The sequence below is a fragment of the Peromyscus californicus genome, unplaced genomic scaffold, assembly GCF_007827085.1.
Source record: "Peromyscus californicus insignis strain IS unplaced genomic scaffold, ASM782708v3 Scaffold_1__1_contigs__length_55948999, whole genome shotgun sequence".
In the NCBI taxonomy this organism is placed as follows: Eukaryota; Metazoa; Chordata; class Mammalia; order Rodentia; family Cricetidae; genus Peromyscus; species Peromyscus californicus.
This window is the reverse complement of record NW_026294492.1, coordinates 50,865,147-50,886,336: the sequence shown is the minus strand read 5'-3', so window position 1 is coordinate 50,886,336 and position 21,190 is coordinate 50,865,147. Positions and strand designations below refer to the sequence as shown.

The window sequence follows — 21,190 nt, the reverse complement described above, 5'->3', positions numbered from 1 at the left end:
TTTTGAAGTCTTAACTGTTGTGCCCTGGGCTCAAGACCCCCAAAGAGACCACCAGAGACATGAACTCACTGAAATACAAAAGCAAGGTTTATTGAAGCAGTTCAAGCCACGCAACAGGGACCTCAGTCAAGCACCCCAAACACAGCAGAGCTAGAGGAGGTGTCTGCCCCTCTGCAAGCTCAGTTTTTAAAGACAAAAACCACAAGGTTGCATCATTTAGGGGTGCTAGTATGGGTACAATTCTGATTGGCTCAAGTTTTAGGGGCTTTTCAGAATTTCTGTGTTATCTTACTTTGTAGTTTTAACCAGTTGTTTGTTAAACTTTGTAGACTACCTCTGGCATTGGGGCATTCTGTGGTTAATCAATTGCTACCAGACAGTCCTTTAAACATCCTGACTTTGTACTTTGACCATCTCCGGCATCGGGGCATTCTGTGTTTAATCAGTTGTTACCAGATGGCTCTTGAAACATCCTGACTTTGTCCTGGGACCTATGTCAGCAGCTCTGAGAATTTTGAAACTCAGGCCTGTTTCAAGCTGGGGTGAGGGGCTTGCTTGAAATGGGAATGCTTTGGTTCTTCATTAACAGCAGCACAGGAAGAGAAAGAAATCTGAAGCATTATTCTTTCTTTTTATATACCTTAAATCACTTTCTTATCACAACTTAAACCTTAACATCCTCAGACCTTACATAAACTTGCATTTATACACCCTAAAACCCCTTCTTGGAACTTACAACATTTTCAAAGATTCTCAAAGCTTAAGCTTTAAATGTTACACCTTTTTCTATCCAAATATTCACCAGGAGAAACAGAATATTGTAAAGTGATTTTCTTTATTTAGAAAGGAATAGCCAACCTGTACCTATTGGGAATAGGTAAGGCCACATCTCTGGACTGGGCAGACCAGGTCCCTAGCCCCCAAGCCATTGGAGCTCCAGGGACGGGCCAGCTGCCCCTTCCCATATTTCCTAACCAAGAAAACATCCCCCTGCAACAACAGTAAAAACCAGAGTCACAAGCCCCACCTGCACCTATTGGGAACAGAAAACAGCCCCCCATGACATCAGTGAAAACCAGAGACATAAGCACACACTGTACCGATTGGGAACTGCACAGATTGGACCAAGAGCTCCCATTAGACAAAGAGTATCAACCAGATCAAAAGAGGCTCCCTTAGACACAGACAGCACTTGCACGGATTGGAGGAAAAGATGGGTAGATGCCAGTGCAAAAATATAGTCAACAACATAAAGACCAATATGGCACCATCAGAACCCAGTGGTGCTACATCAGCAAGACCTAAACATCCCAAAACAGAAGAAGCAGGAGAAAGAGACCTTTAAAATGACATTAAGAAGATGATAGAGGCTTTTAAAGAAGAAATGAAACCTACCCTTAAATAATTCAAAGAAAAGACAAACAAAAATTTGGAAGAAATCACTAAATCCCTTAAAGAAAGCCAAGAAAAAGCAATTAAACAGATGAATGAAACAGTCCAAGAATTGAAAACTGAAATGGAGGCAATAAAGAAGACACAACTGAGGGAAGGCTGGAAATGGAAAATCTGAGTAAACAAACAGGAACTACAGATGCAAGCATAACCAACAGAATGCAAGAGATAGAAGAGAGAATCTCTGGCATGGAGGATTGTAGCTTGAGTTTTCCTGCCTGGCCCACAGTCAGGACAAATCTCTCTCACCTGCCAGTCCCACAGCCGCTCAGACCCGACCAAGTAAACACAGAGACTTATATTGGTTACAAACTGTATGGCCATGGCAGGCTTCTTGCTAACTGTTCTTATAGCTTAAATTAATCCATTTCTATTAATCTATACCTTGCCACATGGCTCGTGGCTTACCAGCATCTTCACATGCTGTTTCTCATCGTGGCAGCTGGCAGTGTCTCTCTGACTCAGCCTTTCACTTCCCAGCTTTATTCTCCTCCTTGTCTCGCCTATACTTTCTGCCTAGCCAATGGCCAATCAGTGATTTATTTATTGACCAATCAGCAACACACTTGACATACAGACCATCCCACAGCAGAGGATACAATAGAGGAAATAGATTCATCAGTCAAAGAAAACACTAAAGCCAAAAAAGTCATAACACAAAATATCCAGGAAATTTGGGACACCATGAAAAGACCAAACCTAAGAATAATAGGGATAGAAGAAGGAGAAGAATACCAACTCAAAGGCACAGAAAATATATTCAACAAAATCATTCAAGAAAACTGTCCCACCTAAATAAGGAAATGCCTATGAAGATACAAGAAGCTTACAAAACACCAAATAGACTGGATTAAAAAAAAAAAAAGACCCCATCACCACATAATAATCAAACCACTAAACATACAGAATAAAGAAAAAATATTAAGAGCTGCAAAGGAAAAAGGCCAAGTAATATATAAAGGCAGACTCATCAGAATAACTTCTCAATGGGGACTCTGAAAGCCAGAAGGTCCTAGACAGATGTTATGCAGACACTAAGAGACCATGGATGCCAACCCAGACTACTATATCCACAAATCCAGCCCTACAGAAAGCACTAGAAGGAAAAAATCCAACCTAAGGAAGTTAGATACAATCATGAAAATACAGGCAATAGATAATCCCACACCAACAAATACCAAAGAAGAGAAACATACAATACTCCCACCAAAAAAAAAAAAATAACAGGAATTAACAATCACTGGTTATTAATGGCCATTAATAGCAATGGTCTCAATTCACCTATAAAAAGACACAGGCTGACAAAATGGATACAAAAACAGGATCCATCCTTCTGCTGCATACAAGAAACATACCTCAACTTTAAAGGCTGGGAAAAGACTTTACAATCAAATGGACTTAAGAAGCAAGCTGGTGTAGCTATCCTAATATCTATCAAAATAGACTTCAAACTAAAATCAATTGAAAGAGATCAGGATGGACATTACATACTTAACACAGGGAAAATCCACCAAGATGAAATCTGAATTCTGAACATTTATGCCCCAAATACAAGGGCACCCACATTTGTAAAAGAAACATTACTAAAGCTTAAGACGCACATCAAACCCCACACACTAGCAGTGGGAGATTTCAACACACCACTCTTACCACTGGATAGATCTACCAGACTGAAACTTGGCAGAAAAGTAAGGGACCTAACAGAAGTTATGACTCAAATGAACTTAATAGATATCTACAGAACATTCCACCCTAACACAAAAGAATATACCTTCTTCTCAGCACCCCATGGAACCTTCTCAAAAATTGACCACATGCTTGGTCAAAAAGCAAATCTCAACAGATACAAAAAAATTGGAATAACCTCCTGTATTTTATGGGATCACCATGGCTTAAAGTTGGATTTCAAAACAACAAAATTTACAGAAAACCTACAGTTTCATGGAAACTGAATAATGCCCACCTGAAACATCAATGGGTAAAGGAAGAAATAAAGAAAGAAATTAAAGATTTCCTAGAATTCAATGAAAATGAAAGTAAAACACACCCAAACTTATGGGACACTGTGAAAGCAGTGCTAAGAGGAAAATTCATAGCACTAAATGCCCACATAAAGAAGATGGAGAAATCTCACACTAGTGACTTAATAGCACACCTGTAAGCTCTAGAAGAAAAAGAAGCAAACTCACCCAGGAGTGTTGCCAGGAAATAATCAAATTGAGGGCCGAAATCAATAAAAGAGAACAATACAAAGAATCAATGAAATAAAGAGTTTGTTCTTTGAGAAAATCAACAAGATAGACAATCCCTTATCCAATTTAACCAAAAGGCAGAGAGAGAGAGCATTTAAATCAACAAAATCAGAAAGGAAAAGGGAGACATAACAAAAGAACAATACTCAACCTCATATGGAAAAACAAAAAACGCAGGATAGCGAAAAGAATCTTGTACAACAAAGCAACCTCTGGCAGCATCAAGCTCTACTATAGAGCTACAGTAATAAAAACAGACCTGAATCATCAGGTCATACTTCAAAAACCTGTATGCCACAAAATTGGAAAATCTAAAAGAAATGGGCAATTTCCTGGACAGGTACCACATACCAAAGTTAAATCAAGACCAGACAAACTATTTAAATAGGCCAATAACCCCTAAGGAAATAGAAACAGTCATTAAAAGTCTCCCAACCAAAAAAAGCCCAGGACCAGATGGCCTCAGTGCAGAATTCTACCAGATTTTCAAAGAAGAACTAATTCCAATACTCTTCAAATTGTTCCACACAATAGAAACAGAAGGAACATTACAAAACTCTTTTTATGAGGCTACAGTTACCCTGATACCCAAACCACACAAAGATGCAACAAAGAAAGAGAACTACAGACCAATCTCCCTCATGAACATTGATGCAAAATACTCAACAAAATATTGGCAAACTGAATCCAAAACATATCAAAAAAATTATCCACCATTATCAAGTAGGCTTCATCCCAGGGATGCAAGGATGGTTCAACATATGAAAATCTGTCAATGTAATACACCATACAAACAAACTGAAAGAAAAAAAACCATATGATCATCTCATTAGATGCTGAAAAAGCCTTTGACAAAATCCAACACCCCTTCATGATAAAGGTCCTAGAGAGATCAGGAATACAAGGAACATACCTAAACATAATAAAGGCAATTTACAGCAAGCCAACAGCCAACATCAAATTAAATGGAGAGAAACTCAAAGTGATTCCACTAAAATCAGGAACAAGACAAGGCTATCCACTCTCCCCATATTTATTTGATATAGTACTTGAAGTTCTAGCTAGAGCAATAAGACAACAAAAGGAGATCAAAGGGATACAAATTGGAAAGGAAGACGTCAAACTTTCACTATTTGCAGATGACATGATAGTATACATAAGTGACCCCAAAAATTCTACCAAGGAACTCCTACAGCTGATAAACTCCTTCAGTAATGTGGCAGAATACAAGATTAACTAAAAAAAAAAAAAAGTAGCCCTCCTATATACAAATGACACCTGGGCTAAGAAAGAAATCAGAGAAACATCACCATTTACAATAGCCACAAATAATACAAAATACCTTGGGGTAACTCTAATTAAGCAAGTGAAGGACCTGTATGATAAGAACTTTAAGTCTCTGAAGAAAGAAATTGCAGAAGATATCAGAAAATGGAAAGATCTCCCATGCTCATGGATAGGTAGGATTAACATAGTAAAAATGGCAATCTTACCAAAAGCAATCTACAGATTCAATGCAATCCCCATCAAAATCCCAACACAATTCTTCACAGACCTCAAAAGAACAATACTCAACCTCATATGGAAAAACAAAAAACGCAGGATAGCGAAAAGAATCTTGTACAACAAAGCAACCTCTGGCAGCATCAAGCTCTACTATAGAGCTACAGTAATAAAAACAGCTTGGTACTGGCATAAAAACTGACATGTGGACCAATGGAATCGATTGAAAACCCTGACATTAATCCACACACATATGAACACCTAATTTTTGACAAAGAAGCCAAAACTTTACTATGGAAAAAAGAAAGCATCTTTAACAAATGGTGCTGGCATAACTGGATGTCAACATGTAAAAGATTGCAAATAGATCCATATCTATTACTGTGCGCAAAACATAAGTCCAAGTGGATCAAAGATCTCAACATAAATCCAGTTACAATGAACCTGATAGAAGAGAAAGTAGGAAGTAGTCTCAAATGCATTGGCACTGGAGATCACTTCCTAAATATAACACCAGTAGCACAGACACTGAGAGCAACAACTAAGAAATGGGAGCTGTATCAGAAGAGTGGGAGAAGAGGGAAGGAGACACAGTGATGGGTGAATGCACCATGGGAATTGGGAGAGGCAGGGTGCTGGGGAGGTCCCCAGGAATCCACAAAGATGACTCCACCATAGACTACTGGCAGTGGTCGAGGGTACCTGAGCTGACCTACTCTGGTGATCGGATGGCTGAATACCCTGTCATCATAGAACCCTCATCCAGTGACTGATGGAAGCAGATGCAGAGATCCAAGAACTGGTCCTAGGTGGAGCTCCAGAGGTCCAGTCGATGAGAGAGAGGAGGGATTCTATGAGCAAGAGATATCGAGACCACGATTGGAAAGGGTGAAGAGACGACTGGCCAAACTAGTGGAAACGCATGAACTGTGGACCAATGGCTGAGGAGCCCCCATGGTGCTGGACTAGGCCCTCTGGATAAGCAAGACAGTTGATTAGCTTGAACTGTTTGGGGGGGCCCCAGACAGTGGGAGTGGGACCTGTCCCTAGTGCATGAGCTGGCTTTTTGGAGCCTGGTGCCTATGGTGGGACACTTTGTGCAGCCTTGGTATAGGGAAGAGGGGCTTGGACCTGCCTCAACTGAATGTACCAGGCTCTGCTGACTCCCCATGGGAGACCTTGTCTTGGAGGGCTGATGAGGGGGCTGGAGGGAGGGCTGAGAGGTGGGAGGAAGGAGGACGGGGGAATCTGTGGTTGATATGTAAAATGAATGGAAAATCCCTTAATAAAAAAAAGGGAGGAAAGAAAAAAAGAAAGTCAATATTTGTCTGTTTCCCCCATTAAATCTGTAATCTCATTTCTTTCCTGTAAGTTTCTATTCTCCCATTCTCGTCTTCTCTTTACTACTCTTTATCACCCCTCTTAAAAGTTATTATTTGAAAAACAAGTACTGAAACCAGTTAAAATTAGAAAATATTAAGTGTTTTAAGTATCATCTTTCTCTAATATTTGTGACAAATGCTGTAGCGCCTATGTATCTATAGTCATTAGTCTCTCTGTAACTTGGTTCAAATTGATGATTACTTTAACAAGGCATTATATTATGACTTTTATTAAAATACTTCTGCATCTGTATCTTGACCACACAAGGTTCATCAGGAATTCAGAATATAGTTGTGTTGATTATGATAAAATCAGTCACAAAATTGGACACAATATTTTCATATTAGAAAAATTAAAATGTATAATATATATTAGAAAAAATAAAAAATTCTTTTAGCATGGTAAATTTATAAACTTTTTTTTCATTTTTCTTTAAGAAATTTTCTACTCACTCTACATACCACCCACAGATCCCACCTCCTCCCTCCTCCCACCCTCCAGCCCTCCCTCCCAGGCCACCCAACATCCCCATATCCCCCAAATCAAGGTCTCCCATGGGGAGTCAGCAAAGCCCGGCACACTGAGCCTAGGCAGGTCCAAGCCCATCCCCACTGCACCAAGGCTGCACGAGGCATCACACCACAGGCACCAGGCTCCTAAAAGCCTGCCCATGCACCAGGGATGGATCCTGATACCCCTGCCTGGGTGCCCCCCAAACAGCTTGAGCCAAACAACCATCTTCCATATCCAGAGGGCCTAGTCCAGTCCAATGGGGGCTCCACAGCCACTAGTCTACAGTTCATGGGCTTCCACTAATGTGGCCTGTCATCTCTGCACATCTTCCCATCATTATCTCAATGTCCCCCGCCTGCAGATTCCCTCCTCTCTCTCATTGATTGGATTCCCAGAGCTCAGCCTGGTACCTGGCCATGGATCTCTGCATCTGCCTCCATCAGTCACTGGACAAAGGCTCTCTTAGTCCAATTGGGTGCTGGCCAGCATGGAAATTTTTTGAGAGTTCATGAAACATCCACTTTGTTCTCCATTCTAGTGGCTGAAGTTTTTTTTTTTTTTCTATCGAAGTATTTCATTTGAAATTTGCTTCATGATGCTTTCTTGTTGAGCTGTGGTGAAGGCTGCTTTGTGGAAGAAATAAGAGATACTTATAAATTCAGTGGACATTTCTGAAGACAGGTTATAAATGTAGATGACTGGAGAGTTGAGTAGTCAGTCAAACAATTCCCCAGGGGCCTGCTGCCAGTAGACAGGTTTTTGGGGTTTTGTTTTGTTTCGTTTGTTTTTTGGAACAAAGGGTCATGGAGACTACATTCTCCCATAGGAGCAGGCTTGACAGGAAGAACAGCAATGTCTCTGCTAAGTAAAAGGAGTACTCACTCATAGTAGACCTATCTTTTGTGGCTATAAGTAATGCTGTATAGGAAATCTTTGTCCATTCCTGGTGCTCTCTGCATGATTTGGTTGTGTATAACAGGAGTGAGGATAAACCTCTTGCACTGTGCACTTGTAGCTCCATCATTATCTTTGCACAGATAGATAGTTAGACAGAAGTGGGTGACATTCTGCATTTGGAATTTCCCCCAAAAGTCCTTCCAAGCATCACAAATACTTGGAGCTTACAGTAATTCCTATTGAGTACTTTTTAAACCATCCAACCTCACAGTTCAATGTTTTCTGAACTTATAACTCATTTTTGGTTGTGAGATTCTCTACAATTTGTAATTTATTTTAACTCAATGTCTAAAATGTATCTTTTGGACCCTGATGTGACAAGGACAGCACAGTTCATCTGTTTGCTTCATCTTTATGACTGATGAGAACAGACACATGGTTGCTGGATTCCTCCTATTACCAAGAATGAAGAGAGCCCGGTCATAATCATGGTGCCTCAGGCTAGCACTGTCATCTCCCTACTGTGCCCTCATTCATTGTCTGTCCCTCTGCTCAAAAAGGAACTCTAGTGTTTTAAGATTTTTTCTATTTTATTAAAACATAGATTCTTCTGTCATACAATATAATCTGAATACAGTTTCCCCTCACTCTACTCCTCCCTGTTCTTCCCCACCTCCTCTCACATCTGGATCCACACCCTTTCTATCTCTCATTTGCAAAGAACAGGCTTCTAAGAGATAAAAACAAAACATAACAAAATAAAATATAATGAAATAAAATGAAAACCATTATATCAAATTTGAACAACAGAAAAATAAAAGACCCCCAAGAGAAGGCACAAGAATCAAAGACACACTCATTTACACATTCAAGAGTCTCATAAATGTTCTAAACTGACAGCTATAGTATACATGCAGAGGACTTGGTGCCCTCTGTAGGCCATGTGATTGCTGCTTCAGTCTCTGCGGGTTCATATGAGCTATGCTCAGTTTTATAGGGCCTTGTTTTCCTGGTGTCCTCTATGCCCCTGTCTCCCTGACTCCTTCTGCCTCCTTTCCCACAGGATTCTCTGCACTCTAAGGGGAGGGATAGCATTTTTTTTCTCTTTTTTTGAGCTTTATAATAACCTTGTGAGAAGTCTGGATCTTGTACTCACTATCAAACTATACTGATGAAATAAATGGCTTCCATGGGTGATTTTCCCATAGACCTCTTACTAGCAGTGTCTGGAGGTAGGATACCAGAACTGCAGACTTTGTCCCTCACTGGTCCCATCAACAAACCTGTGGGCTCCCACCATGTGTCTGTGCAGCAGAGACCACATAACAAACCTCAAGGGTCAGTGTTAGTAGACACTGTGACTCTTTCTTGTAAAGAATAGTACTTTGTGCTTGATATTTGACACAAGGCCTGGCAGTTTGCCTTTACCCATTTCCCTGCTCTGTATAACAATCACCTCTCACATCTGTGACAGTGATCTGTGGTGATTTTGCCATCACAGTCCTCTACCAAATCAATAATTTGTACTTTCAAGAGGAAAGCAACACGCGTGTACCACATAAAGGGGCTTTATGACTTCAATGGTACTATTCTATGCTGGTAATAGAAAAATGTCTCATAACTCAGTTCCACAGAACATTTTACAACTGCAATTGGAAATGTCAAGCATAAAACTAGATAAGACTTTATGATATGTGTGTGAGAAGATACCTAAATTCATGCAACAAATTAATTAGATATATAAACCTGAGCAATATGAAAGGTAACTAAACAATATTTAAATAAATGTAAAATTAAAATAAAAAAAGAAAGAAAGAAAGGAATAGTAGCTGGGCAGTGGTGGCACATGCCTTTAATCCCAGCACTCGGGAGGCAGAGGAAGGCCGATCTCTGTGAGATCGCACCTTCACTCTTCCTGTCACTTGCTCTCAAGCTGCTAAGGGACCCAACTCAAGCCATGCTAACCTGGCAACTATTCTCCCTTTCTGAGAGGTGGCTGGAGTGGATGGACTGGTTAAGGTGCACATACCTTTCTCACTCATGGAACTTTCTCAGTTAATTCTGACTCATCAGAGATAAATTCTGCAGACTCAATATGTAAGACCACTCTGTCAGCATACTGGGAGTCAGTAACTATGTTGAGAGGTTCTAAAAAAAAATCCATTAATACCATCAGAGTAGCATATAACTCCAATTTTTGGACAGAATTATAAGGACTTTGAACCACTTAACTTAAATTTTCTGATTTGTAACCTTTCCTTGTTTGTTTGCATCTGTATAAGATGTACAAGCCCCAGACATGGGTGTTTCCTGTAAATGCAGTCAGCATACAGTTAGCTCCTTTTATAACTTGAATTCTATTTTTTTGAGATATTTGTTGTTAATCCCTCCCAAAAAATTACTGCAAGCTCTTTGCCAAGCTTTACTTTCTGCCTATAATTTGTCAATTTCATCATTAGTTAAAAGTACAACAATTTCTGCTGGGTCTATTCCTAACAAATCCTTTTAAAATCAACTCAAAGATCTTTTCCACATAAGTTTTTAACTTTTTTACACTATTTGGTAGAAATATCCATTCTATATAATATCTTCTCTCTGCATTAATATTCCTGTAGGAAAATGCTTAGAGGGTAAAATAGCCAAATGCAATCAAGCTTTGCATCCACACGATCCACATGTGCATCCTGTATTTTCTTTTCCTCCAAAGCCAATTCTCTCTCAGCTTCAGCTGATAATTCTCTTGGACTATTTAAGTCCTTGTCACCCTCTAAGGTTTTGAACAAATTACTCAGTTCATCATTTTTTACACCAACAGCAATTCATAGATAGGAAATGTTTCCAAATAATTTTTGAAAGTCATTAAGAGTCCCTAAAAGATCTCTCTTAATTTGGCCTTTTGGGGATCTAATTTTTATAGACCTATTTTTATATCCTAAATAATTAATAGAATCTCCTCTTTGTATCTTTTCAGGAGCAATTTGTAATCTCCAACAAGGCAAGTTTTTCTTTACTTCTTAAAACATTCTAAGGTATCTGCAATGAATCAGCTAGTAAAACATCATCCATGTAATGATATATTATAGATTCAAGAAGTTGTTTATGTATTACGTTCAATGGCTGTCATAAAAAATATTGGCACAGGGTTGGACTATTTAACATTCTCTGTGGGAGAACCTTCCATTGTTATCTCTTAACCAGCGGAGAATTATTATAAGTAGGCACTGTGAAGGCAAATCTTATCATCCTTTTCTTGTAAAGGTATTAAGAAGAAACAGTCTTTTAAATTGGTAACTATAAGACGGCATCCAAAGGCAGGGGAAAAAACAGGCCATCCTTTAGGTAACAGAGTAGGCAAAGGAATTCCAGATTGTAGAGAGCCCATTGGATGAATTACCTTGTTAATTGCTCTTAGATCTGTTACCATTCTCCACTCACCAGATTTCTTTTTAATAACAAATACAGGAGAATTCCAAGGCCTGGTTGATTCATCAATATGTTGAGCATTTAACTGCTCTTGTACCAGCTGTTCTAAGGCCTCTAGTTTCTCTGCTGTTAAATGCAATTGCTGAACCCATAAGACTTGTCTGTTAACCATTTTAAAGGCAGGGCTGATAGTGTCTTTAAAAGATCAGCAGCTGTTGTGCTCTGTTCTAGTACAATCTGGATGGCTGGTGACTGTTCTTTATAATATCTTCTAATATTTTTCTCAGAAACATGTGCTAGTTTGTGGTTTGTTTCTGAGATTGGAGGAATGTTTATCTGGGTATTCCTGCTGTAATAAATCACAGCCCTATAAATTCATAGCCACATATGCCTTTAATTTTCCTGTCTGTCCTTCTGGCCCTATACATTTGGCCCATTTCATGCTCTGTTTCACTTGAGATAATGTTCCAGTCCCTAACAGCTGAACATTTACCTCCTGAAGAGGCCAATCTGGATACCAAGATTCTGGTGCAATTATTGTTACATCCACAACTGTGTCTACAAGACCCTCAATAAGAACATCATTTATTCATATTTTCAATTTTTGGTCTTTGTTCATTTATAGAAGTTTGACAAAAAATTCACTTTATGGTTTTTCCTGAATTTTTTGTTCTCTCTGCTATAGCTGTTCTATCACCCCAAGCACTATGGTTTATTACAATAAGCATTTGGATATTGAATTGCTCTGGGAGGGATTTTCTTCTACAATGGCAAGAAAAGACTGAACAGAATTTGCCATGTGGGCCTGCGAGAGACCCATCAAGAGGCCCATCAGGGAGTTTCCCAATGGCAAAGGCAAAGGATGACCTTGTCTGTCCCTTGTTGATCTACATTCATTAGTCTGCTGTTTGCCTTTACCACACCTTCTGCATAATCCAGAAAAGAGGAGCGTTCTGCTGCCATTGTTCCTTGAAGAAATATTGTTTCTAGGAATGCCCTGTTTACAGTCCCTTTTTAGGTGACCTTGCTTACCATAATTAAAGCATCTGACATTTTTCTTCAGTCCTCTGGAAAACACCTCTCCTATCCAAGTATCATCATCATGAGATTCAATATTAATTGTATCTCTAATCCACTACTCAAAGGGTGCTGATCATGGCTTTAACAGCCTAATTACCCTTTTGCATGCTGCATTGGCATTTTCAAGCCAGAAATTTAATTATCAAACCCCACACATTAGTAGTGGGAGATTTCAACACACCATTCTCACCAAAATACAGATCTACCACACTAAAACTTAACCAAGAAATAAAGGACCTAACAGATGTTATGATTCAAATGGACTTAATAGATATCTACAGAACATTCCATCCTAACACAAAAGAATATAACGTCTCCTCAGCACCCCATGGAACCTTCTCAAAAATTGGCCACATGCCTGGTCACAAAACAAATCTCAACAGATACAAAAAAATTGGAATAACCTCCTGTATCTTATCGGACTACCATGCCTTAAAGTTAGACTTAAACAACAACAAAAATTATAGAAAGGCTACAATCACATGGAAACTGAATAATGCCCACCTGAAACATCAATGGGTAAAGGAAGAAATAAAGAAAGAAATTAAAGATTTCCTAGAATTCAATGAAAATGAAAGTACAACATACCCAAACTTATGGGACACTATGAAAACAGTGCTAAGAGGAAAATTCATGGCTCTAAATGCACACATAAAGAAGATGGAGAAATCCCATATCAATGAATTAACAGCACAACTGAAAACTCTAGAAAAAAAAGAAACAAACTCACCCAGGAGAAATAGACAACAGGAAATAATCATATTGAGGGCTGAAATCAACGAAACAGAAGCCAAGAGAACAATACAAAAAAAAAATCAATGAAACAAAGAGTTGGTTCTTTGAAAAAAATCAACAAGATAGACAAAGCCCTAGCCAAATTAACCAAAAGGCAAAGAGAAAGCACCCAAATTAACAAAATCAGAAATGAAAAGGGAGACATAACAACAGACAATGAGGAAATCCAGAGAATCATCAGGTCATACTTCAAAAACCTGTACCCCACAAAAATGGAAAATCTAAAAGAAATGGACAATATTCTGGATAGATACCACATACCAAAATTAAATCAATACCAGATAAACCATTTAAATAGACCAATAACCCCTAAAGAAATAGAAACAGTCATTAAAAGTCTCCCAACCAAAAAAAGCCCAGGACCAGATGGCCTCAGTGCAGAATTCTATCAGATTTTCAAAGAAGAACTAATTCCAATACTCTTCAAATTGTTCCACACAATAGAAACAGAAGGAACACTACCAAACTCTTTTTGTGAGGCTACAATTACCCTGATACCCAAAACACAAAGAGGCAACAAAGATAGAGAATTACAAATCAATCTCCCTCATGAACATTGATGTAAAATACTCAACAAAATATTGGCAAACCGAATCCAAGAATACATCAAAAAATTATCCATCGTGACCAAGTAGGTTTCATCCCAGTGATGCAAGGATGGTTCAACATATGAAAATCTGTCAGTGTAATATACCATATAAACAAACTGAAAGAAAAAAACCATATGATCATCTCATTAGATGCTGAAAAAGCCTTTGACAAAATCCAACACCCCTTCATGATAAAGGTCCTAGAGAGATCAGGAATACAAGGAACATACCTAAACATAATAAAGGCAATTTACAGCAAGCCAACAGTCAACATCAAATTAAATGGAGAGAAACTCAAAGTGATTCCACTAAAATCAGGAACAAGACAAGGCTATCCACTCTCCCCATATTTATTTGATATAGTACTTGAAGTTCTAGCTAAAGCAATAAGACAACAAAAGGAGATCAAAGGGATACAAATTGGAAAGGAAGACGTCAAACTTTCACTATTTGCAGATGATAAGATAGTATACATAAGTGACCCCAAAAATTCTACCAGGGAACTTCTACAGCTGATAAACTCCTTCAGTAAAGTGACAGGATACAAGATCAACTCAAAAAAATCAGTAGCCCTCCTATATACAAATGATAAAAGGGCTGAGAAAGAAGTCAGAGAAACATCACCCTTTATAATAGCCACAAATAAAATAAAATACCGTGGGATAACACTAACTAAACAAGTGAAGGAACTTTTTGATAAGAACTTTAAATCTGTAGAGAAAGAAATTGAAGAAGACATCAGAAAATGGAAGGATCTCCCATGCTCATGGATAGTTAGGATTAACATAGTAAATATGGCAATCTTACCAAAAGCAATCTACAGATCCAATGCAATCCCCATCAAAATCCCAACACAATTCTTCACAGACTTGGAAAGAAAAATACTCAACTTCATATGGAAAAACAAAAAACCCAGGATAGCTAAAAGAATCCTGTATGATAAAGCAACCTCTGGAGGCATCACCATCCCTGACCTCAAGCTCTACTATAGAGCTATAGTAATAAAAACAGCTTGGTACTGATATAAAAACCAACATACGGACCAATGGAATAGAACTGAAGACCCTGACATTAATCCATGCACATATGAACACCTGATTTTTGATAAAGAAGCCAAAACTATACAATGGAAAAAAGAAAGTATCTTCAACAAATGGTGCTGGCATAACTGGATGTCAATATGTAAAAGATTACAAATAGATCCGTATCTGTCACCACACACAAAATTCAAGTCCAAGTGGATCAAATACCTCAACATAAATCCAGTTACACTAAACTTAATAGAAAAGAAAGTAGGAAGTACTCTTGAAAGCATTGGCATCGGAGACCACTTCCTAAACATAACACCAACAGCACAGACACTGAGCACAACAATTAATAAATGGGACCTATTGAAACTGAGAAGCTTCTGCAAGGCAAAAGACATGGTCAATAAGACAAAAAGACAGCCTACAGAATGGGAAAAGATCTTCACGAACCCCACATCTGATGGAGGACTGATCTCCACAGTATATAAAGAACTCAAGGAACTAGACATCAAAATACTGAACAATCCAATTAAAAAATGGGCTAAAGAGCTAAACAGAGAATTCACAAAACAAGAATCACAAATGGGTGAAAGACATTTAAAGAAATGCTCAACATCCTTAATCATCAGAAAAATGCAAATCAAAACGACTCTGAGATACCACCTTACACCTGTCAGAATAGCTATGATCAAAAACACTAATGACAGTCTATGTTGGAGAGGATGTAGAGCAAAGGGAACACTTCTCCACTGTTGGTGGGAATGCAAACTTGTACAACCACTCTGGAAATCAGTATGGTGTTTTCTCAGAAAATTAGGAATTGAACTACCTCAAGACCCAGCCATACCACTCTTGGGCACATATCCCAGGAATGCTCAATCATACCACAAAGATACATGCTCACCTATGTTCAGAACAGCACTATTTGTAATGGCCAGAACCTGGAAACAACCTAGATGCCCGTCAACTGAAGAATGGATTAAGAACATGTGGTGCATATACAAAATGGGGTACTACTCAGCAGAGAAAAACAATGACAGCATGAAATTTGCAGGCAAATGGATGGAACTAGAAAACAATCATCCCGAGTGAGTTAACCCAAACCCAGAAGGACAAACATGGTATGTACTCACTCATAAGTGGATACTAGATATAAAGTAAAGAACAATCAGACTGCAACTCACAGAACCATGGAGGCTATATATATAGCATGGTGGACCCTAGGATGACTATGGCTTATAATAAGTTTTGGTTTTACTCAATTACTGAGCAAGCCTCACTGAAACATTTCACTATTAAGATAACAATTTATACTGTATCAAGCTGACAATAGAAAAATTAATTAATTTTAAAAATAAATAATAAAATATAAATAAATAAATAAATAAATAAATAAATAAATAAAGGAAAAAGGGATGAGAGATGGTTTAGCGTTTAGTACCTAGTGTGGACTGCACAGTGACCATTGCTATTTGATAAAGTTCCAGCATTTTTACTTTGCAGATCTTAATTCTCCGGCATTTTTTATTTCAATTTTAATAATTCTCACTATATGTGATGAAGTCTCCTTATCGCTATCACTGTGGGAAATTTTTTTGTGAGCTACAATGGGAGATGAGAATGTATACATAAGCAGTCTATTTAATCAAAATTCTTGGAAAAAATCCCCACCACAATGGAACCACATAGCATAATGACTATGCCTACTCTCACACAAGAATCCCCATTGTATCCCCCTGATTACACCAAGAATAGAGAACTTAATGATTTACTAACTGAGCATACCTAGTTCCAAGGATGAAAGCACACTGGAAGGAAACAATGGGCTCACATCCACAAAGGCATTTAGATACTTGCTGAATTTATCACTTTTGACTCAGGAAAAATTATGTGATGAGGTTGATAGCTGCTTTTAGCCTGGAATCATCAAGTCTGTTTTTAACCTTGCTTTAATCTAAACTGAGATTCAGTTATACAGTATAAAGGGTATAGTCCTTTTTCAATAAAGCAGCAGCCATGCTGATTCACGCTAAGATCGTGGCAGTCTCCTTCCTTTGCTAATGCCCCATCTCCTCCTAAGGGACCTGAATTCCTATGGAGCTGGACTCCAGCAAGTACCTCTTGTAGAAAACACAATTCATTTTCCAGCACCCACATGGCAGATCACATCTGAAATTACCACGTGATTACATCCATATGGTACTGTCCAGTATGAATTTTTTCATGACTGTAAAGATGACTCTTGTGTGCAAAGGTATTACCACAATCATTACATTCACAGAGTTTCTTTCCAAGTATGAATTCTTTCATGACTGTGAAGACTTCTCTTCTCTGTAAAGGCTTTACCAAATTCATTATATTCATAGGGTTTCTCTCCAGTATGAATTCTTTCATGACTGAGAAGATGACTCTTCTGTGCAAAGGCTTTACCACATTGATTACATTCATAGGGTTTCTTTCCAGTATGAATTATTTCATGTCTGTGAAGAACACTCTTCTCTGCAAAGGCTTGACCACGTTGATTACATTCAAAGGATTTCTCTCCCGTATGAATTATTTCATGTCTGTGAAGACTTCTCTTCTCTGTAAAGGCTTTACCACACTAATTACATTCATAGGGTTTCTCTCCAGTATGAATTAATTCATGTCTGTGAAGATCATGTATCTGTGCAAATGCTTTACCACATTGATTACATTCATAGGGTTTCTCTCCAGTATGACTTTTTAAGTGACTGAGAAGATGACTGTTACATGCAAATGCTTTACCACACTGATTACAATCATAGGGTTTCTCTCTATGAAGACTTTCATGTCTATGAAGATGACTCTTCCGTGCAAAGGCTTTACCACATTGATTACATTCATAGGGTTTCTCTCCATTATGAATTCTTTCATGACAGAGAAGATGACTCTTCTCTGCAAAGGCTTTACCACACTGATTACATTCATAGGGTTTCTCTCCAGTATGAATTCTTTCATGACTGAGAAGATGACTCTTCTGTGCAAATGCTTTACCACATTGATTACATTTATAGGGTTTCTCTCCAGTATGAATTCTTTCATGACTGAGAAGATGACTCTTCAGTGCAAATGCTTTACCACATTGATTACATTCATAGGGTTTCTCTCCAGTATGAATTCTTTTGTGACTCAGAAGATGACTCTTCTGTGCAAAGGGTTTGCCACATTCATTACATTCATAGGGTTTCTCCCCAGTATGAGTTAATTCATGTCTGTGAAGATCACGCATCTTTGCAAATGCTTTACCACATTGATTACATGCATAAGGTTTCTCTCCAGTATGAATTCTTTCATGACTGAGAAGATAACTCTCCTGTGCAAAGGCTTTACCACATTGATTACATTCATAGGGTTTCTCTCCAGTATGAATTCTTTCATGACTGAGAAGACTATTCTTCACTCTAAAGGCTTTACCACATCGATTACATTTATAAGGTTTCTCTCCAGTGTGAAATCTTTCATGACTGTGAAGACTTCTCTTCTCTGCAAAGGCTTTACCACATTGATTACATTCATAGGGTTTCTCTCCAGTATGAATTCTTTCATGTCTGTGGAGAACATTCTTCTGTACAAAGGCTTGACCACATTGATTACATTCATAGGGTTTCTCTCCAGTATGAATTCTTTCATGTCTGTGAAGATCACTCTTCTGTACAAATGCTTTACCACATTGATTACATGCATAAGGTTTCTCTCCAGTATGAATTCTTTCATGACTAAGAAGATAACTCTTCTGTGCAAAGGTTTTACCACATTCATGACATTCATAGGGTTTCTCTCCAGTATGAATTCTTTCATGACTGAGAAGACTATTCTTCCCTCTAAAGGCTTTACCACATTCAAAACATTTATAGGGTTTCTCTCCAGTATGAAATCTTTCATGACTGTGAAGGCTTCCCTTCTCTGCAAAGGTTTTACCACACTGATTACATTTATAGGGTTTCTCCCCAGTGTAACTTCTATTATGTATTATGGGACATGCAAAGGCTTTATCACATTGCTGAGATTCATACCTTTTCTCCCTAGTTTGAATTCTATGTACTTGATGAAGACTGTGATATGCAAAGCTTTTATATCTTTGATTATACTCACAGAGTTTTCCTTTAAAATGAGTTCTTTGGTATTTTAAAGAGCAATCACATCTAAAGGCTTTATCGCATTGATTATATTCATAGAGATTCTCTTCATTATTGGGTGTTTGGTGTGTTTGAAGATGCCTGTAATAGCTAAAACCTTCAGTAGATGACTCACATTTATTATTTTCTCTTAACATGTGAGTTTTTTCACATCCTTGAAGAGAACTTGAAGAACTCAGAGTTGGACCACACTGATTACATCTATAACATTTTCTTATACTGTGAGCCACACTACATGTGCACAATGAACCAGAAGAGAGAGATAAATTTCCATATTCCTGGTACTCATTTTCTCCAATGAGAGTTTGTTGATGAATTCCCACTGAAGTTGGAAAACCAGTTAATTGTAAACTTGTATCACAGTCATCATGTCTTCTCATAGTGGGGACTACCACATATCTTCCAGTTCTGAGACAGACAGAAGTGCAATGCTTCTTTCCATGCCCCTTATGCTCACGTGGATTGTATCCAGAGTGACACATGACATCCCTGGTAAAGAAGATAACAAATAAAGGTTTCCACATTGCATTCACATAATCAAATGTTTTGTGTGTGATACAGATGTAGAACAGAGATCCATGTTTATACATCTCCAAGTCACTCATAAAGTGCTCCTCTCATTAAACTATGCTAAATCACTCACGACAAGAAAATGAGGAACACTGGCTTTAATATGGAAGCTTTACTTATAAAAGGTCTTGGACAAACCCTATCTCCTCATCAATGTGTATACCTTATATGATAAATGGAAGGCATGACAGTAAGTGGATGGATAGTCCTACAACATGCCTCTTACATGGCTATGATTGAAACTGTGACATCTATTGTGGCATTGTTTGCTTGTCTTGTCCTTAAAGGTGTTGGTGGAAATGTGTGAATGCTGTGGCCACACATGTGTATTTCTGACAGGTTTTGAATGCCTGAGTTTTTGTGTCCTGAATGTGTCTTGCTAATTGGATGTTTTGAAACCTATAAGGCTTGTGACTCCAGATTGAAACTGTGCTGGAGAACATCACATGGTCTGCCACTACTCTAATTACAGGCAGTCAGCCACCTGGGCAGGTGCCATTATGGCTAAGGTCAGAGAGAGAGGTGAATGACTTCACAGCCATCTTTAGGAAGGGTGACCATATAGCCGGCCGCCATTTTGATTGAGGTTAAAGATACTTCACTACCATCTTTAGAAAGGGTAACCACTTGGACTGGGCCCACCAAGGAGACATTAGGTCTCCAATAGAATTGGGTTAAGATATATTTCTGTTTGATAATTCCTGTGGTTAGGATACATTTCTGTTTGATAATTCCTGTACTGTTCCTGTCTGTTCTCTCTGTTCCTGTCTGCTCTAACACCCTGAACTACTACATAAATGTCTCCAGCCAGTTTGTTCTGTTTGGTCCCTCCTCCTTTCGTCCCTCCGACCAGAGCTCTACCACCACCGCCACCACCACCTGTCCTGGCCTAAAAAGAAGTTTTATGAAAGTAGGATTTAAAACAATGCTGATTTTGACAATTGATATTGAAACTAAATTGTTTTCAACATTAAAACTTAGTTTTGTCCTATATATCTTAGGATCACCACTAAAAACTACAGACTGAATCTTCTTGCTTTTACTAACATTGGTAAGCTGTAACTAATTGGGTAAACTGTATGTCCAGACTTAACTTATATATGCCTTCAAATTTAAGCCTGAACATTTGTCTAATTTAGATATACTTAACATTCTCAAACATCCTTAGAGATCTGAGAATATGGCATTTAATATAAAAGCTTTTTATGAGAGACATGCCAACTCCTGGAAGCATCTTGTATCTTCTCCAAAAAGATGGATGGCCACAGAAGAACTTCCACCGGGAGACTTGCCTCAAATGTAACAAAGCCAGCCACACAGCAAAAAGCTGCTTTACACCTTTAAGTGCTGCTGAGATCATGTCCAGACTATGAATAAGTTGAGCAATGGGGGAACAATTGTCCCACTCTGCCAAGACAGGTAGGCCAATCTCCCCAAATTTCTACTCCACAGAGAATCTGTCAGATCCTCTGGGTTTGGCATCTGAACAAGTGCTACCTCTGGGACTTGTCCCCCAGTGACCACAGAGAGACTTGGAACAGCCTGGG

At 38.4% G+C, this 21,190-nt stretch overlaps 1 protein-coding gene across 1 annotated transcript in view; it reads right to left on the bottom strand.

The window, feature by feature from the left end:
• Positions 1 to 65: 65 nt before the first annotated feature.
• The window catches only part of LOC128115839 (zinc finger protein 658B-like), a 47,640-nt gene continuing 26,515 nt past the window's right edge, over positions 66 to 21,190 (bottom strand). The window contains 2 exon segments of the mRNA XM_052746933.1: positions 66 to 17,208; positions 17,210 to 18,859. Coding sequence (XP_052602893.1) covers positions 17,092 to 17,208; positions 17,210 to 18,859 — 1,767 coding nt within the window. The 3' untranslated portion in view covers positions 66 to 17,091.